Below are 25,565 nucleotides of genomic sequence, written 5' to 3'. Positions count from 1 at the left end.
TCCGGTGTGTAAACTGCCGGGTGGAGTGGAAATCTGCAGCTTGTCTATTCTTTCTGTGAATATTCCTTGCAGATGTCACCACCTACAATTTATGGGCATATTCACACTTGAAAGACTCACTGCTGCCATCTGGAGGTGGACAATCTGCAGCATATAAGGTTGTGTTTTTGGAAGCGGCTTTTTTACTGCCAAGAAAGCAGGTTTTGCTGCAGAAAAAAAAACCTGCATAAAAAATGCAGCGCATGAACATAGCCTTAGGCGGGCTTTGCACACTACGACATCGCAGGTGCGATGTCGGTGGGGTCAAATCAAAAGTGATGCACATCCGGCGTCGCAGTCGATATCGTAGTGTGAAAATCCTTTTTGATACGATTAACGAGCGCAAAAGCGTCGTTATGGTATCATCGGTGTAGGGTCCGACATTTCCATAATGCCGGTGCAGCGACAGGTACGATGTTGTTTCTCGTTCCTGCAGCACCACACATCGCTGTGTATGAAGCCGCAGGAGCGAGGAACATCACCTTACCTGCGTCCCGGCTGCAATGCGGAAGGAAGGAGGTGGGCGGGATGTTTACATCCTGCTCATCTCCGCCCCTCCGCTCCTATTGGCCGCCTGCCATGTGACGTCACTGTGACGCCGTACGACCCACCCCCTTAGGAAGGAGGCGGGACGCCGGCCAGAGCGACGTCACAGGGCTGGTGAGTGCATGTGAAGCTGGCATAGCCATGATGTTCGCTACGCCAGGAATCATAAGATATCGCTGCTGCGACGGGGGCGGGGACTATCGCGCTCGACATTGCAGCATCGGCTTGCAATGTTGCAGCGTGCAAAGTACCCCTTAGACTCTCAGTGAAGTAGATATTTTAACAAATCCAATTCACATGCTGCGGGGGAAACCCCCCAAAAACGTGCTCAACTTTGCCTGCAGTGCAGATTTTAAGTCCACCTATTGTCTGTTTCTGCTGCAGATTTTCCCCATCAACTGATCCCTTTTCAGTGGTATGAAATCCATGACAAAATCTGCACATAAATCATGCAGTTCATGATGCATATTTGTTGCTACATGGTATTAAAACATTTAGTATAACGCCTCTGGCTGGTTGATGGTGCCCACACCCAAAGCTGTGTTACTAGCATGAGAAGATAAAGCTTTCTAATTATATTATTTACCTTGCATTTATTTATTTGCTGCTAACATGCTGTAAAGAATCACTTACTGTATGAAGGGGTTGTCACCTTTTAAAAAATCCTAGTCTCTGGGCACAGTTTATGTTAGAGAAAATTAAGTGCATTACTCAACATCCCCAGGTCCAGCACTAAATCTCTGCCGCTGCTCCTGGTTTCTCATATTCAGTGCTGCTGACGTAACATCAGCGACTCTAAGAGGGCTTTTGGTCTGGGCCTTTGAGCTCACTGAATGCTGGACCTGGGGAAGTTAAGTGAAGCACATTTTATTTAAAAAAAAATAAATCTGCATTAGAGGACACAGGTTTTCCTAACTGGGGCAACCCGTTTAAAGTATTGGGTCCAGTAAGGTAGTACTGCATACATCTCCATTGTGAGCAACTTTCTTCTGCATACCAGCTAAACAAGCTTTGACGCCTTATGGTGGATTGCCTCAGTACTTTCATGGAGGGCTCAGACCCCCATGAGCTGACTCGATAGTTGCTAGTATACAGTATGTCACAAAAGTGAGTAATGCCCCTCACATTTTTGTAAATATTTTATATATTTTCATGGGACAACATTGAAGCTCTGACACTTTGATACAATGTAAAGTAGCCAGTGTACAGCTTGTATAACATTGTACATTTGGTGCCCTCTAAATAACTTAACACAGCCATTAATCTCTAAACAGCTGGCAACAAAAGTGAGTACACGCCTAAGTGAAAATGGCCAAATTGTGCCCAGTTAGGCATTTTCTGTACTTTCTGTTATGTGACTCATTACTGTTTAAAAGATCTCAAGTGTGAATGGGGAGCAGATGTTATATTTGGGGTTATCGCTCACACACTCTCTAATACTGGACACTGGAAGCTCATCATGGCTCCTCATGGCAAAGAATCCCCTGAGGATCTAAAAAAACTAATTGTTGCTCTACATAAAGCTGGACTAGGCTATAAGAAGATTGTCAACCCCCTAACAGCTCAGCATGGTGGCCAAGACCACACCGTGGTTTAACAAGTCAGGTTCCACTCAGAACAGGCTTCACCATGGTCATCCAAAGACGTCGAGTGCATGTGCTCAGCGTCATATCCATAGGCCGTCTCTTCAAAATAGATGTAGAGGCTACAGAGGTGGGGGGGCAGTCTGTCAGTGCTCAGACCATATGCCGTACCCTACATCACATTGGTCTGCATAGTTGTCATCCCAGAAGGAAGCCTCTTCTAAAGATGATTTACAGGAAAGCCCGCAAACCGTTTGAAGATAAGCAGACTAGAGATGGATTACTAGAACCATGTCCTGTTCTCCGATGAGACCAAAATAAACTTATTTGGTTCAAATAGTGCCAACCGTGTGTGGTGACTGTCTACAGTCAAGAATGGTGGTGGGAGTTTCATGGTTTGGGGCTGCATGAATGCTGCCGGCTGTGGGGAGCTAGAGTTCATTGAGGCAACCTTGAATGCCAATATGTACTGTGACATACTGAGGAAGAGCATTGTCCCTGCCTTTGTATTCCAACATGATAATGACCTCAAACATACCTCCAAGACGACCGCTGCCTTAATAGAGAAACCGAGTAAGGCTGGGGCCACACGGGGCACTACTGCGATGCTCGCATGAGATTCGGCTCACGCTGGCAGCACAGCAGGAGCCGAGTGTCATGCGAGTGTGCCTGCATCTGAGGTCCGACCCTGCGAGCGGACCTCAGCTGCGGGGGGAGGGCCGGCACTGAGGAGGGGAGGGCCGGCACTGAGGAGGGGTGGGAGGGATTTCTCTCCCTCTCTCCTCCGTAGCCGGCTATTGCGATTCTCGCTCTGCGAGCACAGTACACCGGTGTACTGCGAGTGCAGTGCGATTTTTCTCTCGCCCCATTCACTTGAATGGGTGCGAGAGAAAAGAGTCTCGGATTACAATGGCAGCATGCTGCGATCGTTTTCTCTGTCCGATTAGGGCTGAGAAAATAATCACTCGTGTGCTGACACACAGGCTAGAATTGGTCCGAGGGGAATGCGATGTTTTATCGCACTCCACTCGCACCGATATTCTCGCCGTGTGGCTTAGGCCTAAAGGTGCTGGACTGGCCAAGCATGTCTCCAGACTTAAACACTATGGAGCATCTGTGGGGCCTCCTCAAATGCAAAGTGAAGGAGTGCAAGATCTCTCACATCCACCAGCTCCGTAATATCATCATGGAGGATGGAAGAGGATCCAGCAGCTCCTGGGACGCTCTCGTGAGCTCCATGCCCAAAGAGTTAAGGCAGTAATTTTAAAATGATGATGGCCACACAAAATATTGACTGCTTAGACACAATTTGACCTTTTTCACTTAGGGGTGTACTCACTTTTGTTGCCAGCGGTTTAGACCTCAATGCTGGGTGTTGAGATATTTAGAGAGCATCAAATTTACATTTTTATACAAGCCATACGCGGACTACTTTACATTGTATCAAAGCGTCATAGCTTCAGTGTTGTTCCATGAGAAAATATAATGAAATATTTACAAAAATGTAAGGGGTGTACTCACTTTTGTGACATACTGTATATGATGAACAGTGTGAGCATGTGTGTTTGCCCTACTTTCTGCTCACTCCGGCAGTGTACACTGTATATTTGCTCGTGTTTTGTCTACATTTTTATCATTTTTACTTTTGCTAACTGCACATTGAGCTTTGTGTTGTGTCTCCTATCCATGTACACGTGTTTTGAACCCAATCCTGTCTCTCTTGCCTACATTTCAGTCAGAGCTAAGACATGGTCCGTTTTACTATATGAAGCAGCCACTCACCACAGACCCTGTTGATGTTGTACCGCAGGACGGCCGCAATGACTTCTACTGCTGGGTTTGTCACCGGGAAGGACAAGTCCTTTGCTGTGAGCTCTGCCCCAGAGTTTATCACGCTAAGTGTCTGAAACTGACTGCTGAGCCTGAGGGCGATTGGTTTTGTCCTGAGTGTGAGGTGAGGCTCCACGTGTTACCAGCTCAGTGGACCTTACATACTTCTATTATATTGTGCTTCTGGATTATTGTAGGGGCAGCAGGGGTTAGCACAGGCGGCATTAATGCGCAGTCCTTGGTAATCCATCTGGACACCTCTTAAGGTCTGTTTATATGGACTGATCGGCGGCACTATACCACCGCTGACCGGTAAACGTTTTGCCAATTGTTGGTCACCCGATTGCCTGACGGTAAACGAGCAAAATCAAATAATGCACACGGAGCGGTCTATACTAGATCTGCACTAGATCGCTCAGTACACATAAGCAACCATAGTTCCCGGCAGTGTGTGCCCTGGTCATGTAGAACAATGCACCGACAAGAATAATGATCTTTTATGTTGCACAAAAGATCATTTCACGCAATGATTTAGTACATTACTCATTCATCAAGTGATCAACAACCTGTTTATACCGCAAGATAATTGTGAAATGAGCGTTTATAAGCGTGCTTGTTAACGATTATCCTTTGCTGTAAATGCCCCTTTAGTCTTTGCATCAAGGCATGTTTGGATGACTTAGGGCCAGTTATTAAGAATTGGGGGTCTCCAATGAGTAGTCAGCTATCTTTCCCTTCCCACTAGTGATCAGATCAGTCCACTACTGTGCAAGCTGTGTCACTGGGACATTGGGGTGTTAAAGGGAACCTGTCACCACTTTTTTGGCCTATAAGCTGCAGCCACCACCACCGGGCTCTTATATACAGCATTCTAACATGCTGTATATAAGAGCCCAGGCCGCTGTGAGAACATAAAAAACACTTAATAATACTTACCTAACGGTTGCGCGGTTGGTCATATGGACGTCTCCGTTGTACGGTGCCAGCGATACCTCTTTTGGCCATCTTTGTTCTCCTTCTCTAGCCGCGGTGCATGACGCGTCCGACGTCCTCCACACTCACCAGCATTCAGGTCCTGAGCAGGTGCACTTTGATCTGCGCTGAGCAGGGCAGATCAAAGTATTGTAGAGCGCCTGCGCAGGATCGGCAAGTATGTAGGACGTAGACGCGTCATGCACACAGGCTTCAAAAAGAGGACCAAGATGGCCGAAAGGGGAGGCGCCTGCACTGGACAACGGAGACGCCCATAAGGCCCACCGTGCGACCGTTAGGTAAGTATTATAAAGTGTTTTTTATGTTCTCACAGCAGCCTGGGCTCTTACATACAGCATGTTAGAATGCTGTATATATAGAAGAGCCCGGTGGTGGTGGCCACAGCTTATACGCCAAAAAAGTGGTGACCAGTTCCCTTTTAAGGTCCATAAATTAAATCTCTTATAGAGTGAAGGGATGTTTAGTAGGAGAGGGTATCCGTGGTAATGAGTGGGGAATGTAGAGGAGACCCTCCAGGTACACCATCTATGGCAGTGTTCCCCAACTCCAGTCCTCAAGGCCCACCAACAGTGCATGTTTTCAGGGTTTCCTTAGCATTGCACATGTGTTGGAATCATCACCTGTGCAATACTAATGAAATCCTGAAAACATAGCCTATGTAATACTTAAAAAATCCTGAAAACATGGACTGTTGGTGGCTCTTGAGGACTGGAGTTTGGGAACACTGATCTATAGGAGCCCTCTTACGGCATCTCTGGAAGTGTTGGGGTCGTCGCTTTATCCTTTACTAGTGATGTTTTTGTATCTCCAGAAAATCACAGTTGCAGAATGCATAGAGACACAGAGTAAAGCAATGACTATGTTGACCATAGAGCAGCTCTCGTACCTGCTGAAATTTGCACTACAGAAGATGAAGCAGCCTGGGGTAAGTCCACCTCTGAGGGCCAGAAATCCGCCGCAACGCCTTTAAATAAAGCTCTACCCTGATGGGTGTCCTCGTGGCTTAGGTGATCAGGTGCCTTTAGTCCGGGAATCGACACAAATGGCATCTCCTGATATAATGTTGCATGTCAGAAGATGACTTGGCCTAGTTTCACACTTGCGTTCAGCGGAGTCTGTCACTATGGAGAATAGCGCAGTCCGTTAATGCACTGCGCTATTCTCCATACACTTGTATGGATGACGCACTGTAACGCAAGTGTCAGTGTTGCATCCGCCGGACGACACAGCGTTGTTATTTTGACGCTGCGTCAGGCGGAAGGAACGCAGCATGTAACGTTTTTTTGAGCAGCGGAATCCTTTGGATTTCACTGCGCATGCTCTCTCTGGCTCCCTTCACCCGTAACCAGGGTACACATCGGGTAACCAAGGAACCCTGGTTGCGTGTGCCGGGAGCCCGGCACTTCCCCGCTCGGCTCCGCCCCCTCCCGCACTCCGTATGCATACACACACACACACACACACACACACACACACACACACACACACACACACACACTCTCACACTCACTCACCTGTCCCCCAGCGATGCAGTCCCCGCGGCACTGACGTCCTCAGCCATGGCCCTGCTCGGCTCCACCCACCGCACTCCGTCCCCCACTCCCGCTCCCCGCACACATTGTCGGCGACCGAACGATCAGCTGATCACCCGGCGGCCGGCTACTGTGACTGATCGGCCGGCTACTGTGAGTGATCGGCTGATCACCCGGCGGCCGGCTACTGTGAGTGATCGGCTGATCACCCGGCGGCCGGCTACTGTGAGTGATCGGCTGATCACCCGGCGGCCGCCTACTGTGAGTGAGCGGCTGATCACCCGGTGGCCGGCTACTGTTAGTGATGCTGATCGTTCACAATAGTCTGCCGACGGTAAAACTGTAAAAAAAAAACAACCAAACAAAACGAATTGCAGTGTTTTGCAGCATCCGTCACACAACGCAATGCAACGGATGCCGTTCAACGCAAGTGTGAAACTAGCCTTAGTGTGGTCTCACTCAGAGATGCAATCTGTACGGACAGGACCTTGACATGCAAAGTGGCAATGGTAAAATTACCAGCAGATGTACACACATTCTGCTTCACTATATACAACATGCATTACTGCTGTCAGTCCTGTCCCGGTGGCCCCACATTTGATGCCCCTATTTTTTGTGTATGCAGAAAATGGAGAATCCCTGCAGATGTTGCCCTGACCCGATCCAGTTTTAAGAAGCCATTGCTAAAGGGAGTGGTGCTGATGGCCAAGCTGCTGTGCTTGCAGCTTTTGCTGTAAAAGCGTCTACTCAACTCCTCATTATGTGGAGACTTGGTGTGATTTATACTCAAAATGCATCTTGCTCTGGGGGAGATTTTTTTTTATAGCTAAAGTAAAGTGGATTATCTTTCTGAGTTTTTTTAAAAGCAAAAAATATAAATAATTGTGGATGCAATATTAATAAGATTGAGGAAAGCACTGTCATGTCCATCCAGGTGCCTCACTAAGCGTTTTTGGTGCAGTTTGTTTTCATAAACTTCATGGAGTCCTTCCCCAGCAAAGTCTATGAGAAATCTGAAATGCTGTTCACATGTTGCTTCTTTTTTACATATAGGTTTTGCTGCAGTTTGTCTGCAGCAAAAAGAAGCAGCATGTCACTACTTTTCTGCAGGTCCCTGCGGTTTTCCCTGTGTTTTTGCTATTGATAATGTTTAAAAAAACGCAGGGACAAAAACGCAGGCAAAAACACTTCCGTTTTTGGGGTGCATTTTTCTGCCAGAGGTGCGTTTTTCGCTGGAGAAACAAATCTGCAGTGTACGCACATAGCCTTTTTGGAGTTCTTGGTCCCTGGCACCCCACTGCTGAGAGACATGAAGATATAAACTGCAGTTTGCCAAAATGTACGTGAGCAAGCCAAAATCCTGAAGGGAAAGCGTTTTGTGGAGAGATAAGACCAAGATAGAGCTTTTTGGTAAAGAACATCATTCTACTGGTTACCGAAAACAGAATGAGGCCTACAAAGAAAAGAGCATAGCACCTACAGTCACATATGGTGGAGGCTCACAGATGTTTGGGGATGTTTTGCTGCCTCGGGCACTGAGGGCCTTGACTGTGTGCAAGGCATCACAAAATCTGAAGATTACCAAATGATTTTGGGTTGCAATGTAGTGCCTAGTGTCAAAAAGCTGTGTTTGTGTCCTAGATCATGGGTCTTCCAGCAGGGTAATGACCCCAAACATACTTCAAGCAGCCCCAGAAATGGATGGAAACAAAGCGCTGAAGAGTTCTGAAGAGGCAGCAATGAGTCCAGATCTAAATCCCATTGAACACCTGTGGAGAGATCTTACAATTGCTGTTGGGAGAAGGCGCCTTCAAATATGAGAGACCTGGAGCAGTTTCCAAAATAAGAGTCCAAAATTCCAGCTGAGAGGAGGAAGAAGTTGTTGACTGTTATAGGAACCTATTAATTAAAGTTATATATTCCAAAGGGTGTGCAACCAAATATTAAGTTGAGGGGTGCCCACAATTTTGTCCGGCCCATTTTTGGAATTTTGTGTGACATAATGTCTAATTTGCCCTTTTAAAGAAAATTAAATGTGTATGACAAAACGTGTGATTGCAATAATTTTCTGGGAGAAATACTTCTTCATTATCAGGAACAATTTCAGGGGTGCCAACACTTTCAGCCATGACTGTGTTGTGCAGTTTAGTATCCATATATAATAATATTGAGCGTCTTATGTTACAGACAGAGCCCTTCCAGAAGCCGGTGTCATTGGAGCAGCATCCTGATTACTCAGAATATATATTTAATCCTATGGATCTCAGTACATTAGAAAAGGTCAGTGCCTCCATCCTACATGGCCCATGTTATTGTGTGGTGAGGCCAGTGGCTGCTGTTTAGGTTTTTCTGTGGATAGCACCACCCTTTTCACTTTTAGCAGAAAAAGTTAAACATTCTCTTCCTTCCCCAAACATAATACATTTATGTTCTATTCAGTATATTCTATCCTTTACCCCATAATACCATTTTTCCAGAGTCCCCCATACACGTAAGATTGGCCAGTTTTCCTCTAATGTGTAAGTTGGGGGGCATTAGTCGCAGAGCACCCCTTCGTAGTGTTACCCGACCTTTCACAGCTCTGCTGCATGTCTGAGACGCCCCTGGATGGCTCACCTGTCACCATGTATGTGCCAGGCCTTTTTCTTTAGGGGGTTAATGCAGTCTGGGCCTTTGCTGGTGCTGGATATTGCCATAAATTATCTTACATGTAGCTGCTGTTTCCCTTGCAGTTTTGCTTGGTATATATACCTATCCATTAAACTAGGTTTTTTTTTTGTGCAGAATGTTAAAAAGAAAATGTACGGTTGCACAGAAGCCTTCTTGGCAGATGCCAAATGGATATTACATAATTGCATCATATATAATGGGGGTAAGTGATGATTATTGCCAAGGCTGCAGCAAAATGAAGAATACTAAATGGTTCGGTGCGCTGTACACTTCTGCAGTATGAATTCACTTCTATTATAGCTGTTTTCCATCACCCCTTGGTCCACGGTTCTGTATTTGACTGCATGAACTGTACCCAGAAGTGCTTTATCGAATAGTTTAATCCAGATCAACCTAAAAGGCCTAAAGTATGAGCAGCCTAAGTGAGAAAAGCACATGGAAACTTTAGGTGCAGATGTACCATGGTGAAACGATAACTGCAAACCCTAAAACCGATGGCGCAGTTGTTTTTTCAGACACATTAAAAGGGTGGTTCACACATTTTTTTTATTCTCTCTATTAGTGTAACTTACCATTTCAGTTGTCTTCTTAATTGCTTTCTTTTTCCAGTTCTGGCACTGAGCGGCGCTATTCTGCTTGTCCAGTGCCGGTCACATGACCCCCGGGTGCTGTGGCCTCTGGTATCTGCTGATGTCACGTCAACTTCTGGGCTCTGAAAGTTGACGTTACATCAGCAGCAGTAGCTGTCTCTGATCCTTAGTGACTGGGCTGTGGGCGGTGATCACCGCACGTCACAGCCCAGCATGAGAAGGAAAGGAGGCTTTACTTACCATCCTGCAGCTGGGGGCCGGCACCAAGAGCAAGAGGAGAGAAGGAGGAGTCATGTCTGTCGGGTGAGTATGTTTTCGTACGGGGGTGGGGGTGAGAGGATGAGCAGAGCGGAGAGTGCCACTGCAAAGGATCATGGGAATTGTAGGAACTGAACCCAGGAGGTCAGGAGAGAGAATAACCCCATCAGAGCTGGAGCCAGCAATGAGGAAGTGCTGCTAGAGCATGATAAAAGGTAATATTGCTGAAATAACATAAATATGTGGAGAGGCACATAATATCAAGATTTATGAGAAAAAAAAATCCGGTGAAGGACCTGTCTGCAAAATTGTGAGACCAAAGCCTTGTTGCCTTACTTTTCCACCACAATGTTTTATATATACAGTATCTTATATGGCACCTGGTGACTCTATAGGCAGAAATCCAAGGAGCGGCAGGCAGCCAGTCAGCGACTGCAGACTTAAGGCCCCGTCACACTAAGCAACATCGCTAGCAACATCGCTGCTAACGAACAACTTTTGTGATGTTGCTAGCGATGTTGCTGTGTGTGACATCCAGCAACAACCTGGCCCCTGCTGTGAGGTCGTTGGTTGTTGCTGAATGTCCTGGGCCATTTTTTAGTTGTTGCTCTCCCGCTGTGAAGCACAGATCGCTGTGTGTGACAGCGAGACAGCAACAACTAATGTGCAGGCAGCAGGAGCCGGCTTCTGCGGAGGCTGGTAACCAATGTAAACATCGGGTAACCAAGAAGCCCTGTCCTTGGTTACCCGATATTTACCTTTGTTACCAGCCTCCGCAGCTCTCACTGTCAGTGCCGGCTCCTGCTCTGTGCACATGTAGCTGCAGGACACATCGGGTTAATTAACCCAATGTGTGCTGTAGCTAGGAGAGCAAGGAGCCAGCGCTAAGCATTGTGCGCTGCTCCCTGCTCTGTGCACATTTAGCTGCAGCACACATCAGGTAATTAACCCGATGTGTGCTGTACTAGGAGAGCAGGGAGCCAGCGCTCAGTGTGCGCTGCTCCCTGCTCTCTGCACGTGTAGCTGCGTGAGCTGGTAACCAAGGTAAATATCGGGTTGGTTACCCGATATTTACCTTAGTTACCAAGCGCAGCATCTTCCACGCTGCGCTGGGGGCTGGTCACTGGTTGCTGGTGAGCTCACCAGCAACTCGTGTAGTGACGCTCCAGCGATCCCTGCCAGGTCAGGTTGCTGGTGGGATCGCTGGAGCGTTGCAGTGTGACATCTCACCAGCAACCTCCTAGCAACTTACCAGCGATCCCTATCGTTGTTGGAATCGCTGGTAAGTTGCTTAGTGTGACTGGACCTTTAGTGAAGTTGCTGATAATCCCGTTGTGTAAATGTGTATTAACCCCCTTAACGACCGCGGGCAGTAAAATTACGTCCTAAATGTCATAATGTTACTGCCCGCGGTCCTCCGGCGGCAGCATGCCGCGATCGGCGCACATCTCAGCTGATTTTCACAGCTGAGATGTGTGCCTGCTAGGCACGAGCAGAATCGTTATCTGCTCGTGCCGATTAACCCCTTAAATGGCACTGTCAATACGTGACAGCGCCATTATAAGCGCGATCGCGGTAAACTTTTACTTACCGCCCGATACCTGAAGCCACGTGACGCGATCACGTGACTTCCGATAGTTGTCATGGTAGCACAGGGTCATGTGATGACTCCTGTACTACATATGACTTGCTTTCACTTTCGCTGTGCCCGCTGCACAGTGAAAAAGACAGAGAGCTTATCTGCTGTTTATAGCTGTGTAGCTGTGATCAGCAGATACTGCAGAGCGATCGGATTGCTGATCGCAATAGCCCCCTAGGGGGACTAGTAAAAAAAAAGAGTTAAAAAAAAGTTTTAAAAAATTTAAAAAAAACAAAAAACTAAAAGTTCAAATCACCCCCCATTCGCCCCATTGAAAATTAAAGAGTTAAAAAAAATAAAAAATATACACACTTTTGGTATCGCCGCGTTCAGAAACGCCCGATCTATCAAAATATAAAATCAATTAATCTGGTCAGTATACGGCGTATCGGCAAAAAAATTCCAAACGCCAAAACGACGTTTTCTTTGTCGCTCCATTGGGAGACCCAGACAATTGGGTGTATAGCTTCTGCCTCCGGAGGCCACACAAAGCATTACACTTAAAAGTGTAAACCCCTCCCCTCTGCCTATACACCCCCCCCGTGCATCACGGGCTCCTCAGTTTTATTGCTTTGTGTTGAAGGAGGCACACATCCACGCAAGCTCCACATTTTAGTCAGCAGCAGCTGCTGACTATATCGGATGGAAGAAAAGTGGGCCCATAACAGGGCCCTCGGCATGCTCCCTTCTCACCCCACTCTGGTCGGCGGTGCTGTTAAGGTTGAGGTGCCCATTGCGGGTACAGAGGCTGGAGCCCACATGCTGTTTTCCTTCCCCATCCCTTAGGGGCTCTGGGTGAAGTGGGATCCTAACCGGTCACCAGGCACTGGGACCATGCTCCCTCCGCAGCCCCTGGGGGAATCTGCTGGACAGGAGACCGGGTATCGTCAGGGACAGGCCCTGCTCCTATGAGGTACTCTGTGTCCCCTTGGGGACGGCGCATAGAGCGCCTGTGTAATGGACACTGCAGCAGCTGCTGGGTGTGTTTGTGCGCCGGGACTACCGCGCTGACCGCGCTTGTTTGCCGGCCGCGCTTATAACTTTAGTCCCCGGCTTTTGCGGCCTAGTACCGCATATTCCCGCCCCCGGGCCTGCCAGTCAGGGGTAAGGGCGGGACGCTGCACTGGACGTCAGCGCTGAGGGCTGGAGCATACTTTGTATCCTCCTCCCCCCTCACTGAGCACCGTGGGGCACCAGATTCCCGCACTTTCTGAGGCACGCCCTCGGCTCCCTCCTCCTCTCAGAACGCCGGCAGCCATTGCTATCAGCACTTCTGACGCTGGAGAACTTCAGAGGGGAGACAACTCCGAGCTCCACAGCTCTGGGAGGCCCAGGCAGGGAATCTGGTGGTCACACAACCGCTGAGGGCGGTCGGTAAGCCGCACCTGTTACTAGGTGCTGGCCCCCCTGGGTGCCGAAGTGTATATTTATATGCTTATATTGTATACATTTACTCTGTACGGCCGCACTATTAGCTTTTGGCTATATACCCTCACTGATTGCTCTAAGAGGAGACAACAGCATGTCGTCCGCAAAAAGCAAGGGTGCCAAGGCACAGGCTTACTTTGCAACCTGTACCTCATGTGCGGCAATGCTACCTGCAGGTTCCACCTACCCTCATTGTGTGCAATGCTCGGCCCCTGTGACACTCACTCAGCCGGAGTCTCAGCCACTGGTGGGACCCCCGGCCCAGGTGGAACCACCGGCCCCCACTGTCCAGGTGACAGGGACAGAGTTTGCAGTATTCGCTGACAAACTTTCTGAGTCTATGGATAGATGGTCTGCTAAGATACTAGAAGCTTTGCAGTCCAGACCTGTAACACAGGCCCCGGGCACTGTTGATTCATTGCCCCCAGGCCCCCCTCGGTCGGAGCAGCAAAGTGCTCCTGGGTCGACTCATAGGTCCCACGGGGAGGACTCCGACACGGACCGCAGTCCCAGACCGACTAAGCGGGCTCGCTGGGAGCTTCCCTCGACTTCATCACACTGTTCAGGGTCTCAGCATGAGGACTCTCTGGAGGATGAAGCGGATGGGGCAGATCAGGGCTCTGATCCTGATGCCGCGCTCAACCTTGATACGCCTGAAGGGGACGCCATAGTAAACGACCTTATAGCGTCCATCAATCAGGTGTTAGATCTTTCTCCTCCAGCCCTTCCGAGTGAGGAGTCAGCTTCTCAGCAGGAGAAATTTCATTTTAGGTTTCCCAAACGTACACGGAGTGCGTTTCTTGATCACTCCGACTTCAAAGATGCAGTCCAGAAACACCGAGCTTTCTTCGGCGCTCTATTGGGAGACCCAGACGATTGGGTGTATAGCTACTGCCTCCGGAGGCCACACAAAGCATTACACTAAAAAGTGTAAGGCCCCTCCCCTTCTGGCTATACACCCCCAGTGGGATCACTGGCTCACCAGTTTTCGGCTTTGTGCGAAGGAGGTCAGACATCCACGCATAGCTCCACTGTTTAGTCAGCAGTAGCTGCTGACTATATCGGATGGAAGAAAAGAGGGCCCATACTAGGGCCCCCAGCATGCTCCCTTCTCACCCCACTTGTGGTTTGTAAGGTTGAGGTACCTATTGCTGGTACGGCGGCTGGAGCCCACATGCTGTTTTCCTTCCACATCCCCCTGAGGGGCTCTGAGGAAGTGGGATCTTACCGGCCCCAAAGCCCTGAGGCCGGGCTCCATCCACAGACCCATTGAACCTGCTGGATACGGAGCTGGGTACCGTTCAGGGACATGGCCCTGCACCATTCAGGTACTCTGTGTCCCCGTACACACAGGCACAGCACACTCCAGACTTGCTGGGTGTGCTAGTGCGCCGGGGACAGTAAAGGGTTACAGTCACTGCAGCCTAGCTGAGTGACTTTATGTATGGGGAACTACCGCGCCGGACGCTCCGGGAGCGGCGGCGCGGCTGGGACTTGTAGTGCGCCGGGGACTTAGCGCCGACCGCGCTTTTACGGCGGCGGCGCTTATAAATCCAGTCCCCGGCTTTTGCGGCCTAGCTCCGCTTCGTTCCCGCCCCCACCCTGTCAATCAGGGTAGGGGAGAGACGCTGTACAATCAGCAGCGCCGAGGGCTGGAGCCTTATTTACATGCTCCAGCCCTCTCACTGGACACTGTGGGACGCCGGTTTCCCGCTCTGACTTGGGGGCACGCCCACGGCCCGCCCCCTACTCACACGAGCTGGAGAAGGACGCCGGCAGCCATTCCTGCAGTCCGAGCTGAGAGATCGGACTCTGGGCGACCAGGCACAGGACTAGGGCGACCACACACCCGCTTATAGGCGGGCGGTAAGCGGCACCTGAAGTGCTGACCCCACTAAATACCGAAGTGTCCATTTGTATCTATATGCCCTCTTAGATGGCGACACATCAGCAGCAGGAAAGCAGGGGTGCTAAGGCACAGGCTTTCTAGGCTGCTTGTATTGCATGTGCTGAAGTGTTCATGTGTATTTATGCTTGTATGCTATACACTGCACTGTACAGTCGCTAGTCTGGGCTATTTTCACCTAGAATGACTAGACTACAGCAGCAGAAAAGCAGGGGTGCTGAGGCACAGGTTTTTTCTATGCTGCTTGTATTGCAGGGGTTGCAGTGTTCATTTGTACTTATGCTTGTATGCTATACATTGCACTGTATGGTCGATATTCTGGGCTATATTCCCCTAGATGGCTAGTCTACAGCAGCAGAAAAGCAGGGGTGCCAAGGCACAGGCTTTCTATGCTGCTTGTATTGCATGTGCTGCAGTGTTCATTGTACTTTATGCTGGTATACTATACATTGCATTGTACGGTCGCCATTCTTGGCTCTATGTCTTAGATGGCTAGTCGGCAGCAGCATATAAGCAACACAGGCTTTCGATGCTGTTTTTACTGCATGTGATACTGTTCCACGGCACTGAACCCCATTGTGTGCAATGCTCCCCTGGAGCACTTGGTCAGCCGGGGTCTCTACTAGACGTGGCCAAAGGAACCACCTGTCAAACCTGTCCAAGGACAGGGATGGAGTTGAATTGGGATAGAGACTTGCAGTCCGGACAGGCCATGGGCAAATCATTGCTCCCTGGCCACCCTCATTGGGAATAAGATCGGTTCCCCGGGGGGGGTCCCAGGAGGCTCTCTGTATGATGAGGCAGACGTAGCTCATCAGGACTTTGATCCTGACAACGCTCTCAATCCGGATACACCGGATGGTGACGCCTTAAGGAATGATCCTATAGCGTCCATCAATGGAATGTTGGATCTTTCTCCCTCAGCTCCCCCAGCGGAGGAGTCAGCTTCACAGCAGGAGAAGTCCCATTTCAGTAGCTCAAACGTAGATTGAGTATTTTTCTGGCCACGCTGACTTCAGAGCAGCAGTCCAGGAACACCACGCTTACCAGATAAGCGTTTTCTCCAAACGTATTAAGGATACACGTTATCCTTTTCCCCCTGACGTGGTCAAGCGTGGGACCCAGGGTCCAAAGGTGGATTCTCCAATCTCCAGGCTTACGACTAGAGCTATAGTTGCAGTGGAGATGGGACTTCACTTAAAGATGCCAGACAGATAGACTGTGGTTGAAATCTGTCTATGAGGATAGCGGCGTGTCGGTTGCTCCGGCATTTACAGCCGTATGGGCACCCTAAGCTTTTCAGCTGTTCTTGCACAGCTGGTCTTGAGCATATGTACATTTGTGCCGCAGGGGCGTCCGTATCCTCGCAATGTCTACATTGCGACTTACCCTATTAAGGCTGTCCTGGAAGGACAGTCGAGGTTTCGGTCCTTCCCAAGCTCGGGCAGGTCCCAATTGTCCTCGTCCAAAAGAGCTGAAAAGCCTCAGAGGGGCTCAGTTTCCGGGGGCTCAATCACGCCCAAGGAAGGCAGCCGGAGGAACCGCTACCAAGGCGGTCTCCTCATGACTCTCAGCTCTCTCATCTCTCCGCATCCGCGGTTGATGGCAGACTCGCTCGCCTTTGGCGACATTTAGCTGCCACAGGTCACAGACCGGTGGGTGAGGGACATTGTGCCCACGTGCACAGGACAGAGTTCTGTTCTCGTCCTCCGACTCGATTCTTCAGAACGTCCCCACCTCCCCACCGAGCCGATGCTCTTCTGCACGCAGAAGGAGTGGTAATCCCTGTTCCTCTTCAGGAACAAGACACGGTTTTCCTCCAATCTGGTTGTGGTGCCAAAAAAGGATGGCTCTTTCCGTTCCGTTCTGGACCTAAAACTGCTCAACAAGCACGTGGAGGCCAGGCGGTTCCGGATGACACCCTCCGCTCCGTCATTGCCTCAATGTCTCAAGGATATTTCCTAGCATCAATAGACATCAAAGATGCTTATCTCCACGTGCCGATTGCTACAGAGCACCAATGTTTTCTACGTTTCGTGATGGGAGACGACCATCTTCAGTTCGTAGCTCTGCCATTCGGTCTGGCGACAACCCCACGGGTGTTCACCAAGGTCATGGCGGCAGTGGTAGCAGTCTTGCACTCACAGGGACACTCTGTGATCCCTTACTTGGACGATCTACTTGTCAAGGCACCCTCTCAAGAGGCATGCCAATTCAGCCTGACTGTTGCGCTGGAGACTCTCCAGACGTTCGGGTGGATCATCGACTTCTCAAAGTCAAACCTGTCACCGACCCAATCACTAACGTATCTTGGTATGGAGTTTCATACTCTCTCAGCGATAGTGAAGCTTCCGCTGGACAAGCAGCGGTCACTACAGACTGGGGTGCAGACTCTCCGTCAAGGTCAGTCGCACTCCTTAAGACGCCTCATGCACTTCCTCGGGAAGATGGTGGCGGCAATGGAGGCGGTTCCGTTTGCGCAGTTTCATCTGCGTCCTCTTATTGGGACATTCTCCGCCAATGGGACGGGAAGTCAACATCCCTGAACAGGAAAGTCTCCTTTTCACAGAAGGACTCTCTGCAATGGTGGCTTCTTCCCACCTCATTATCACAGGGAAGATCCTTCCTACCACCGTCTTGGGCGGTAGTCACGACAGACGCGAGTCTGTCAGGGTGGGGAGCAGTTTTTTCTCCACCACAGGGCTCAGGGTACGTGGACTCAGCAGGAGTCCACCCTTCAGATCCATGTTCTGGAAATCAGAGCAGTGTATCTTGCCCTACTAGCCTTCCAGCAGTGGCTGGAAGGAAAGCAGATCCGAATTCAGTCGGACAACTCCACAGCGGTGGCATACATCAATCACCAAGGAGGGACACGCAGTCGGCAAGCCTTCCAGGAAGTCCGGCGGATTCTGACGTGGGTGGAAGCCACGGCCTCCACCGTATCCGCAGTTCACATCCCCGGCGTAGAAAACTGGGAAGCAGACTTCCTCAGCCGCCAGGGCATGGACGCAGGGGAATGGTCCCTTCGCCCGGACGTGTTTCAGGAAATCTGTAGCCGCTGGGGAAGGCCGGACGTCGACCTAATGGCGTCCAGGCACAACAACAAGGTCCCAACCTTCATAGCACGGTCTCGCGATCACAGAACTCTGGCGGCAGACGCCTTAGTGCAAGATTGGTCGCAGTTCCGGCTCCCTTATGTGTTCCCACCTCTGGCACTCTTGCCCAGAGTGCTACGCAAGATCAGATCCGACTGCAGCCGCGTCATACTCGTCGCCCCAGACTGGCCGAGGAGGGCGTGGTATCCGGATCTGTGGCATCTCACGGTCGGCCAACCGTCGGCACTACCAGACCGACCAGACTTACTGTCCCAAGGGCCGTTTTTCCATCGGAATTCTGCGGCCCTGAACCTGACTGTGTGGCCATTGAGTCCTGGATCCTAGGGTCTTCAGGATTATCCCAAGGGGTCGTTGCCACCATGAGACAGGCTAAGAAGCCCACGTCCGCTAAGATCTACCACAGAACGTGGAGGATATTCTTATCCTGGTGCTCTGCTCAGGGAGTGTCTCCCTGGCCTTTTGTATTGCCTACCCTTCTTTCTTTCCTGCAATCTGGGTTAGAAAAAGGTTTGTCGCTCGGCTCCCTTAAAGGGCAAGTCTCGGCGCTATCCGTCTTTTTTTCAAAAGCGTCTAGCACGACTTCCTAAGGTGCGCACGTTCCTGCAGGGGGTTTGTCATATTGTACCCCCGTACAAGCGGCCGTTAGATCCATGGGATCTGAACAGGGTACTAGTTGCCCTCCAGAAGCCGCCCTTCGAGCCTCTGAGGGAGGTTTCACTTTCTAGACTATCACAGAAAGTGGCTTTTCTGGTAGCGATCACATCTCTTCGGAGAGTGTCTGAGCTAGCAGCGCTGTCATCCAAGGCTCCTTTCCTGGTCTTCCACCAGGACAAGGTAGTGCTGCGCCCCATTCAGGAGTTTCTCCCGAAGGTGGTATCCTCTTTTCATCTTAATCAGGATATCTCTTTGCCTTCGTTTTGTCCTCATGCAGTTCATCGGTATGAGAAGGATTTACATTTGTTAGATCTGGTGAGAGCACTCAGAATCTACATTTCCCGCACGGCGCCCTTGCGCCGTTCGGAGGCACTCTTTGTCCTTGTCGCTGGTAAGCGCAAAGGGTCGCAGGCTTCTAAGGCCACCCTGGCTTGATGGATCAAAGAACCAATTCTTGAAGCCTACCGTTCTGCTGGGCTTCCGGTTCCATCAGGGCTGAAGGCCCATTCTACCAGAGCCGTGGGTGCATCCTGGGCATTACGACACCAGGCTACGGCTCAACAGGTGTGCCAGGCAGCTACCTGGTCGAGTCTGCACACTTTCACCAAACATTATCAGGTGCATACCTATGCTTCGGCGGACGCCAGCCTAGGTAGAAGAGTCCTGCAGGCGGCAGTTGCCTCCCCGTAGGGGAGGGCTGTCTTGCAGCTCTAACATGAGGTATTTCTTTACCCACCCAGGGACAGCTTTTGGACGTCCCAATCGTCTGGGTCTCCCAATAGAGCGCCGAAGAAGAAGGGAATTTTGTTACTTACCGTAAATTCCTTTTCTTCTAGCTCTTATTGGGAGACCCAGCACCCGCCCTGTTGTCCTTCGGGATTTTTGGGTTTTTTTTTTTTTCGGGTACACATGTTGTTCATGTTGAACGGTTTTTCAGTTCTCCGATGTTACTCGGAGTGAATTTGTTTAACCAAGTTATTGGCTTTCCTCCTTCTTGCTTTTGCACTAAAACTGGTGAGCCAGTGATCCCACTGGGGGTGTATAGCCAGAAGGGGAGGGGCCTTACACTTTTTAGTGTAATGCTTTGTGTGGCCTCCGGAGGCAGTAGCTATACACCCAATCGTCTGGGTCTCCCAATAAGAGCTAGAAGAAAAGGAATTTACGGTAAGTAACAAAATTCCCTTCTTTCCGGATAAGCGCTTTACTAAGCGCCTTAATGACACACGTTATCCCTTCCCCCCTGACATAGTCAAGGGTTGGGCTCAGTGTCCCAAGGTGGATCCTCCAGTCTCTAGACTGGCGGCCAGATCCATAGTTGCAGTGGCAGATGGTGCATCACTCAAGGATGCCACTGACAGGCAGATAGAGCTCCTGATGAAATCCATCTATGAGGCTATCGGCGCGTCCTTTGCTCCGGCATTTGCAGCCGTATGGGCACTCCAAGCTATCTCGGCTTGTCAGTCTGAGATTAATGCAGTCACACGGGCCGCTACTCCGCAGGTTGTGTCCTTAACCTCTCAGGCGTCGGCGTTTGCGTCCTACGCCATGAATGCTGTACTGGACTCTGCGAGCCGTACAGCGGTAGCATCCGCCAATTCAGTGGCAGTCCGCAGGGCCATGTGGCTACGTGAATGGAAGGCAGACTCTGCTTCCAAAAAGTTTTTAACCGGTTTGCCATTTTCTGGCGACCGCCTGTTTGGCGAGCAATTGGATGAAATCATTAAACAATCCAAGGGTAAGGACTCGTCCTTACCCCAGTCCAAACCTAACAGACCTCAACAACGGAAGGTACAATCGAGGTTTCGGTCCTTTCGGCCCTCAGGCAGGTCTCAATTCTCCTCATCCAACAGGCCTCAGAAGGGTCAGAGGAACTCTGATTCATGGCGGTCTAAGTCACGTCCTAAAAAGACCGCCGGAGGAACCGCTCCCAAAGCGGCCTCCTCATGACTTGCGGACTCCCCAAACCGCATCCTCGGTCGGTGGCAGGCTCTCCCGCTTTTGCGACGCCTGGTTGCCACATGTCCAAGACCGATGGGTGAGAGACATTCTGTCTCACGGTTACAGGATAGAGTTCAGTTCTCGTCCTCCGATTCGTTTCTTCAGAACATCTCCGCCCCCCGAGCGAGCCGATGCTCTTCTTCAGGCGGTGAACACTCTGAAGGCAGAAGGAGTGGTTATCCCTGTTCCCCTTCAGCAATGGGGTCACGGTTTTTACTCCAACTTGTTTGTGGTACCAAAAAAGGACGGATCTTTCCGTCCCGTTCTGGACCTCAAACTGCTCAACAGACACGTGAAAACCAGGCGGTTCCGGATGGAATCTCTCCGCTCAGTCATCGCCTCGATGTCCCAAGGAGACTTCCTAGCCTCAATCGACATCAGGGATGCTTATCTCCACGTGCCGATTGCACCAGAGCATTAGCGCTTCCTGCGTTTCGCCATCGGGGACGAACACCTTCAGTTCGTGGCACTGCCTTTCGGCCTTGCAACAGCCCCACGGGTCTTCACCAAGGTCATGGCAACAGTGGTAGCAGTCCTACACTCTCAGGGACACTCAGTGATCCCTTACTTGGACGATCTTCTTGTCAAGGCCCTCTCTCGGGTGGCATGCCAACACAGCCTGGACATTGCTCTGGAGACTCTCCAGAGGTTCGGGTGGATCATCAATTTCCCAAAGTCAAAACTGACACCGACCCAATCGCTGACATATCTCGGGATGGAGTTTCATACTCTCCCAGCGATAGTGAAACTTCCGCTGGACAAACAGCGTTCACTACGGACAGGGGTGCAATCTCTCCTCCTAGCCCAGTCGCACCCCTTGAGACGCCTCATGCACTTCCTAGGGAAGATGGTGGCAGCAATGGAGGCAGTTCCATTTGCGCAGTTTCATCTGCGTCCACTTCAATGGGACATTCTCCACAAATGGGACAAGAAATCGACGTCCCTCGACAGGAACGTCTCCCTTTCTCGGGCAGCCAAGGCCTCACTTCAGTGGTGGCTTCTTCCCACTTCCTTGTCGAAGGGGAAATCGTTTCTGCCCCCATCCTGGGCTGTGGTCACGACGGACGCGAGTCTGTCAGGGTGGGGAGCGGTCTTCCTCCACCACAGGGCTCAGGGAACCTGGACTCCAACAGAGTCCTCCCTTCAGATCAATGTTCTGGAGATAAGGGCAGTGTATCTAGCCCTAAAGGCGTTCCATCCGTGGCTGGAAGGCAGGCAGATCCGAATTCAGTCGGACAACGCCACGGCGGTGGCATACATCAACCACCAAGGCGGCACACGCAGTCGGCAAGCCTTCCAGGAAGTTCGGCGGATTCTGCTGTGGGTGGAAGCCACAGCATCCACCATCTCCGCAGTTCACATCCCGGGCGTAGAAAACTGGGAAGCAGACTTTCTCAGTCGCCAGGGCATGGACGCAGGGGAATGGTCTCTTCACCCGGACGTGTTTCAAGAGATTTGTTGCCGCTGGGGGAAGCCGGACGTCGACCTAATGGCGTCCCGGCACAACAACAAGGTCTCGGCATTCATGGCACGGTCTCAAGATCACAGAGCTCTGGCGGCAGACGCATTAGTTCAGGATTGGTCGCAGTTTCGACTGCCCTATGTTTTTCCTCCTCTGGCACTGCTGCCCAGAGTGTTACGCAAGATCAGGTCCGACTGCCGCCGCGCCATCCTCATCGCCCCAGACTGGCCGAGGAGGTCGTGGTACCCGGATCTGTGGCATCTCACGGTGGGTCAGCCGTGGGCACTACCAGACCAACCAGACTTGCTGTCTCAAGGGCCATTTTTCCACCTGAATTCTGCGGCCCTCAACCTGACTGTGTGGCCATTGAGTCCTGGATCCTAGCGTCTTCAGGGTTATCTCAAGAGGTCATTGCCACTATGAGACAGGCCAGGAAACCAACGTCAGCCAAGATCTACCACAGGACGTGGAGGATCTTCTTATCCTGGTGCTCTGATCAGGGTTTTATTCCCTGGCCATTTGCCTTGCCCACTTTTCTGTCCTTCCTTCAATCCGGAATGGAAAAGGGGTTGTCTCTCTGCTCTCTTAAGGGACAAGTCTCTGCGCTCTCTGTGTTTTTTCAAAAGCGTCTAGCCAGGCTTCCGCAGGTACGCACGTTCCTGCAGGGGGTTTGCCACATAGTCCCCCCTTACAAGCGCCCGCTAGAACCCTGGGATCTGAACAGGGTGCTAACAGCTCTTCAGAAACCACCTTTCGAGCCAATGAGAGATATTTCTCTTTCTCGCCTCTCGCAGAAGGTGGTCTTCCTAGTGGCAGTCACATCACTTCGGAGAGTGTCTGAGCTAGCTGCACTGTCATGCAAAGCCCGCTTCCTGGTGTTTCACCAGGACAAGGTGGTTCTGCGTCCCGGTTCCGGAATTTCTCCCTAAGGTGGTATCCCCTTTTCATCTCAATCAGGATATCTCCTTACCTTCTTTTTGCCCTCATCCAGTTCACCAATGTGAAAAGGATTTGCACTTGTTAGATCTTGTGAGAGCACTCAGACTCTACATTTCTCGTACGGCGCCCCTGCGCCGCTCGGATGCGCTCTTTGTCCTTGTCGCTGGCCAGCGCAAAGGGTCGCAGGCTTCCAAGTCAACCTTGGCTCGGTGGATCAAGGAACCAATTCTTGAAGCCTACCGTTCTTCTGGGCTTCCGGTTCCTTCAGGACTGAAAGCCCATTCTACCAGAGCCGTGGGTGCGTCCTGGGCATTGCGGCACCAGGCTACGGCTCAGCAGGTGTGTCAGGCGGCTACCTGGTCGAGTCTGCACACTTTCACGAAACACTATCAGGTGCATACCTACGCTTCGGCAGATGCCAGCCTAGGTAGGCGAGTCCTTCAGGCGGCGTTTGCCCACCTGTAGGAAGGGGCCGTGTTACGGCTCTATTACCGAGGTATTCTTTTACCCACCCAGGGACTGCTTTTGGACGTCCCAATTGTCTGGGTCTCCCAATGGAGCGACAAAGAAGAAGGGAATTTTGTTTACTTACCGTAAATTCCTTTTCTTCTAGCTCCTATTGGGAGACCCAGCACCCGCCCCTGTTCCCTTAGGGCTGTTGTTCTTTTGTGTACACATGTTGTTCATGTTGAATTGTTCTTTGGTTCATGGTTTAAGTTCTCCGAACATCCTTCGGATTGAATTTACCTTAGACCAATTTATAAGTTTCCTCCTTCCTGCTTTTGCACCAAAACTGAGGAGCCCGTGATGCACGGGGGGGGTGTATAGGCAGAGGGGAGGGGTTTACACTTTTAAGTGTAATGCTTTGTGTGGCCTCCGGAGGCAGAAGCTATACACCCAATTGTCTGGGTCTCCCAATAGGAGCTAGAAGAAAAGGAATTTACGGTAAGTAAACAAAATTCCCTTCTTTTTGTCGCCACAACTTTTGCGCAAAATGCAATAACAGGCGATCAAAATGTAGCATCTGCGCAAAAATAATACCGTTAAAAACGTCAGCTCGAGACGCAAAAAATAAGCCGTCACTGAGCCATAGATCCCGAAAAATGAGAACGCTACGGGTCACGGAATATGGCGTAAAACGTGCGCCACTTTTTTCGGACAAACTTCTGATTTTTTTTTTAACCCCTTATATAAAAGTTAAACCTATACATGTTTGGTAGCGGAAAATCGGCCGGTCGTGAAGGGGTTAATCCCTGTTGATCTGATGTCTCTTCTCTACTCACGCGAGCTGCCTATACTGAACACAGGTGACTGCGGACAGCGATCAGGGAATAATAAGTCTGTATTGCCTCACTGTGTTCTTCAAATCATGGTACAGATTATGGGGGTTGTAGTGTCACAGCCTTAGGTCACCCCTCCTGATCCGATGTAATTTTTATTTTGTTTCTTTTACACAGGAAATCACAAATTAACGCAAACCGCAAAAGTAATAATCAAGATATGTGAACATGAGGTGAGAATAGAAGCCAGTAACATGTGGATGCCATGCATTGTGTATTATTCTCGTGTTTAGGGGGTTATCAGACTGTGTTCCTACTCTCTCCTACTCTCCATCGGCCTTTGTCTGAAATGCTCAGCTTCCTTGACTCCAGAGGTGATGGCTGCAGACTCCAGACTTTTGCCCTGCTATGATTGCTATGAGTGCAACATTGGCCATAGACTATAGCTGTCTGCTATTCTTCCAGCACCACACTCTTCCACAATAGAAATAATATCATAAATAACAGCACCAAATCCTTCTGCACCCCAAGAGATAAGCTAATGCAGAGGCTGTTGCCAGCTGCCCAAGGGCACCAATGACACATTAGACTAATGTCTGACCAACCTGCTGATATTGACTGGTACGGCCGACTGTCTAATGTGTATGGAGCTGTGGCTGACTGATGGTCCGAGAGATGTCGCTGGCCTATATCCAGTTTTGGACTGCTGAAATCAAAGTGTCAGCATGCGGCTTTCTCACAGAAAGCACAGGAGCACTCGGACGATCCTGTGTATGGGAGTGATGCCAGAGATGGCTGTCGGCCGGAGCATCATACAGCTGACAGCTGTCTAATGTGTATATTGGCTTCACCCTCCTCCCCATTGAAAACATATGCACGCTCAGCAGAGCCGATCATGCATATGGGTGGAGGAGGGTTCAAGAGCGAGAACCTTCAGCCAACCACAATCTAAGAAATATGGGCACTTTACGTCAACCCAATAACTTCAATATTTCCCCGTAACCCATCGATATTTGCCATCACGAGTGACAGGGCAGTCCAATGCATATTAGATGGTCGGCTAATGCACCATATATTGACCTCGGGTGTCTGCACGCCTCAC

The 25,565-nt window shown here is 50.4% G+C and overlaps 1 protein-coding gene across 10 annotated transcripts in view; it reads left to right on the top strand.

The window, feature by feature from the left end:
• ZMYND8 (zinc finger MYND-type containing 8) overlaps positions 1-25,565 on the top strand; it is a 163,713-nt gene that overhangs the window by 57,152 nt on the left and 80,996 nt on the right. For all 10 annotated transcript variants that reach the window (XM_075350625.1, XM_075350623.1, XM_075350621.1 and 7 more), the window contains 5 exons: positions 3,904-4,122; positions 5,803-5,916; positions 8,711-8,803; positions 9,308-9,395; positions 24,641-24,696. In XM_075350625.1, the coding sequence (XP_075206740.1) occupies positions 3,904-4,122; positions 5,803-5,916; positions 8,711-8,803; positions 9,308-9,395; positions 24,641-24,696 (570 nt within the window). The remainder of the gene's footprint in view (positions 1-3,903; positions 4,123-5,802; positions 5,917-8,710; positions 8,804-9,307; positions 9,396-24,640; positions 24,697-25,565) is intronic.

The sequence above is a fragment of the Anomaloglossus baeobatrachus genome, chromosome 5 (assembly GCF_048569485.1).
Source record: "Anomaloglossus baeobatrachus isolate aAnoBae1 chromosome 5, aAnoBae1.hap1, whole genome shotgun sequence".
Classification (NCBI taxonomy): Eukaryota; Metazoa; Chordata; class Amphibia; order Anura; family Aromobatidae; genus Anomaloglossus; species Anomaloglossus baeobatrachus.
Note: the sequence above shows the minus strand (reverse complement) of the source record. Positions and strands in the feature narration are given on the sequence as shown.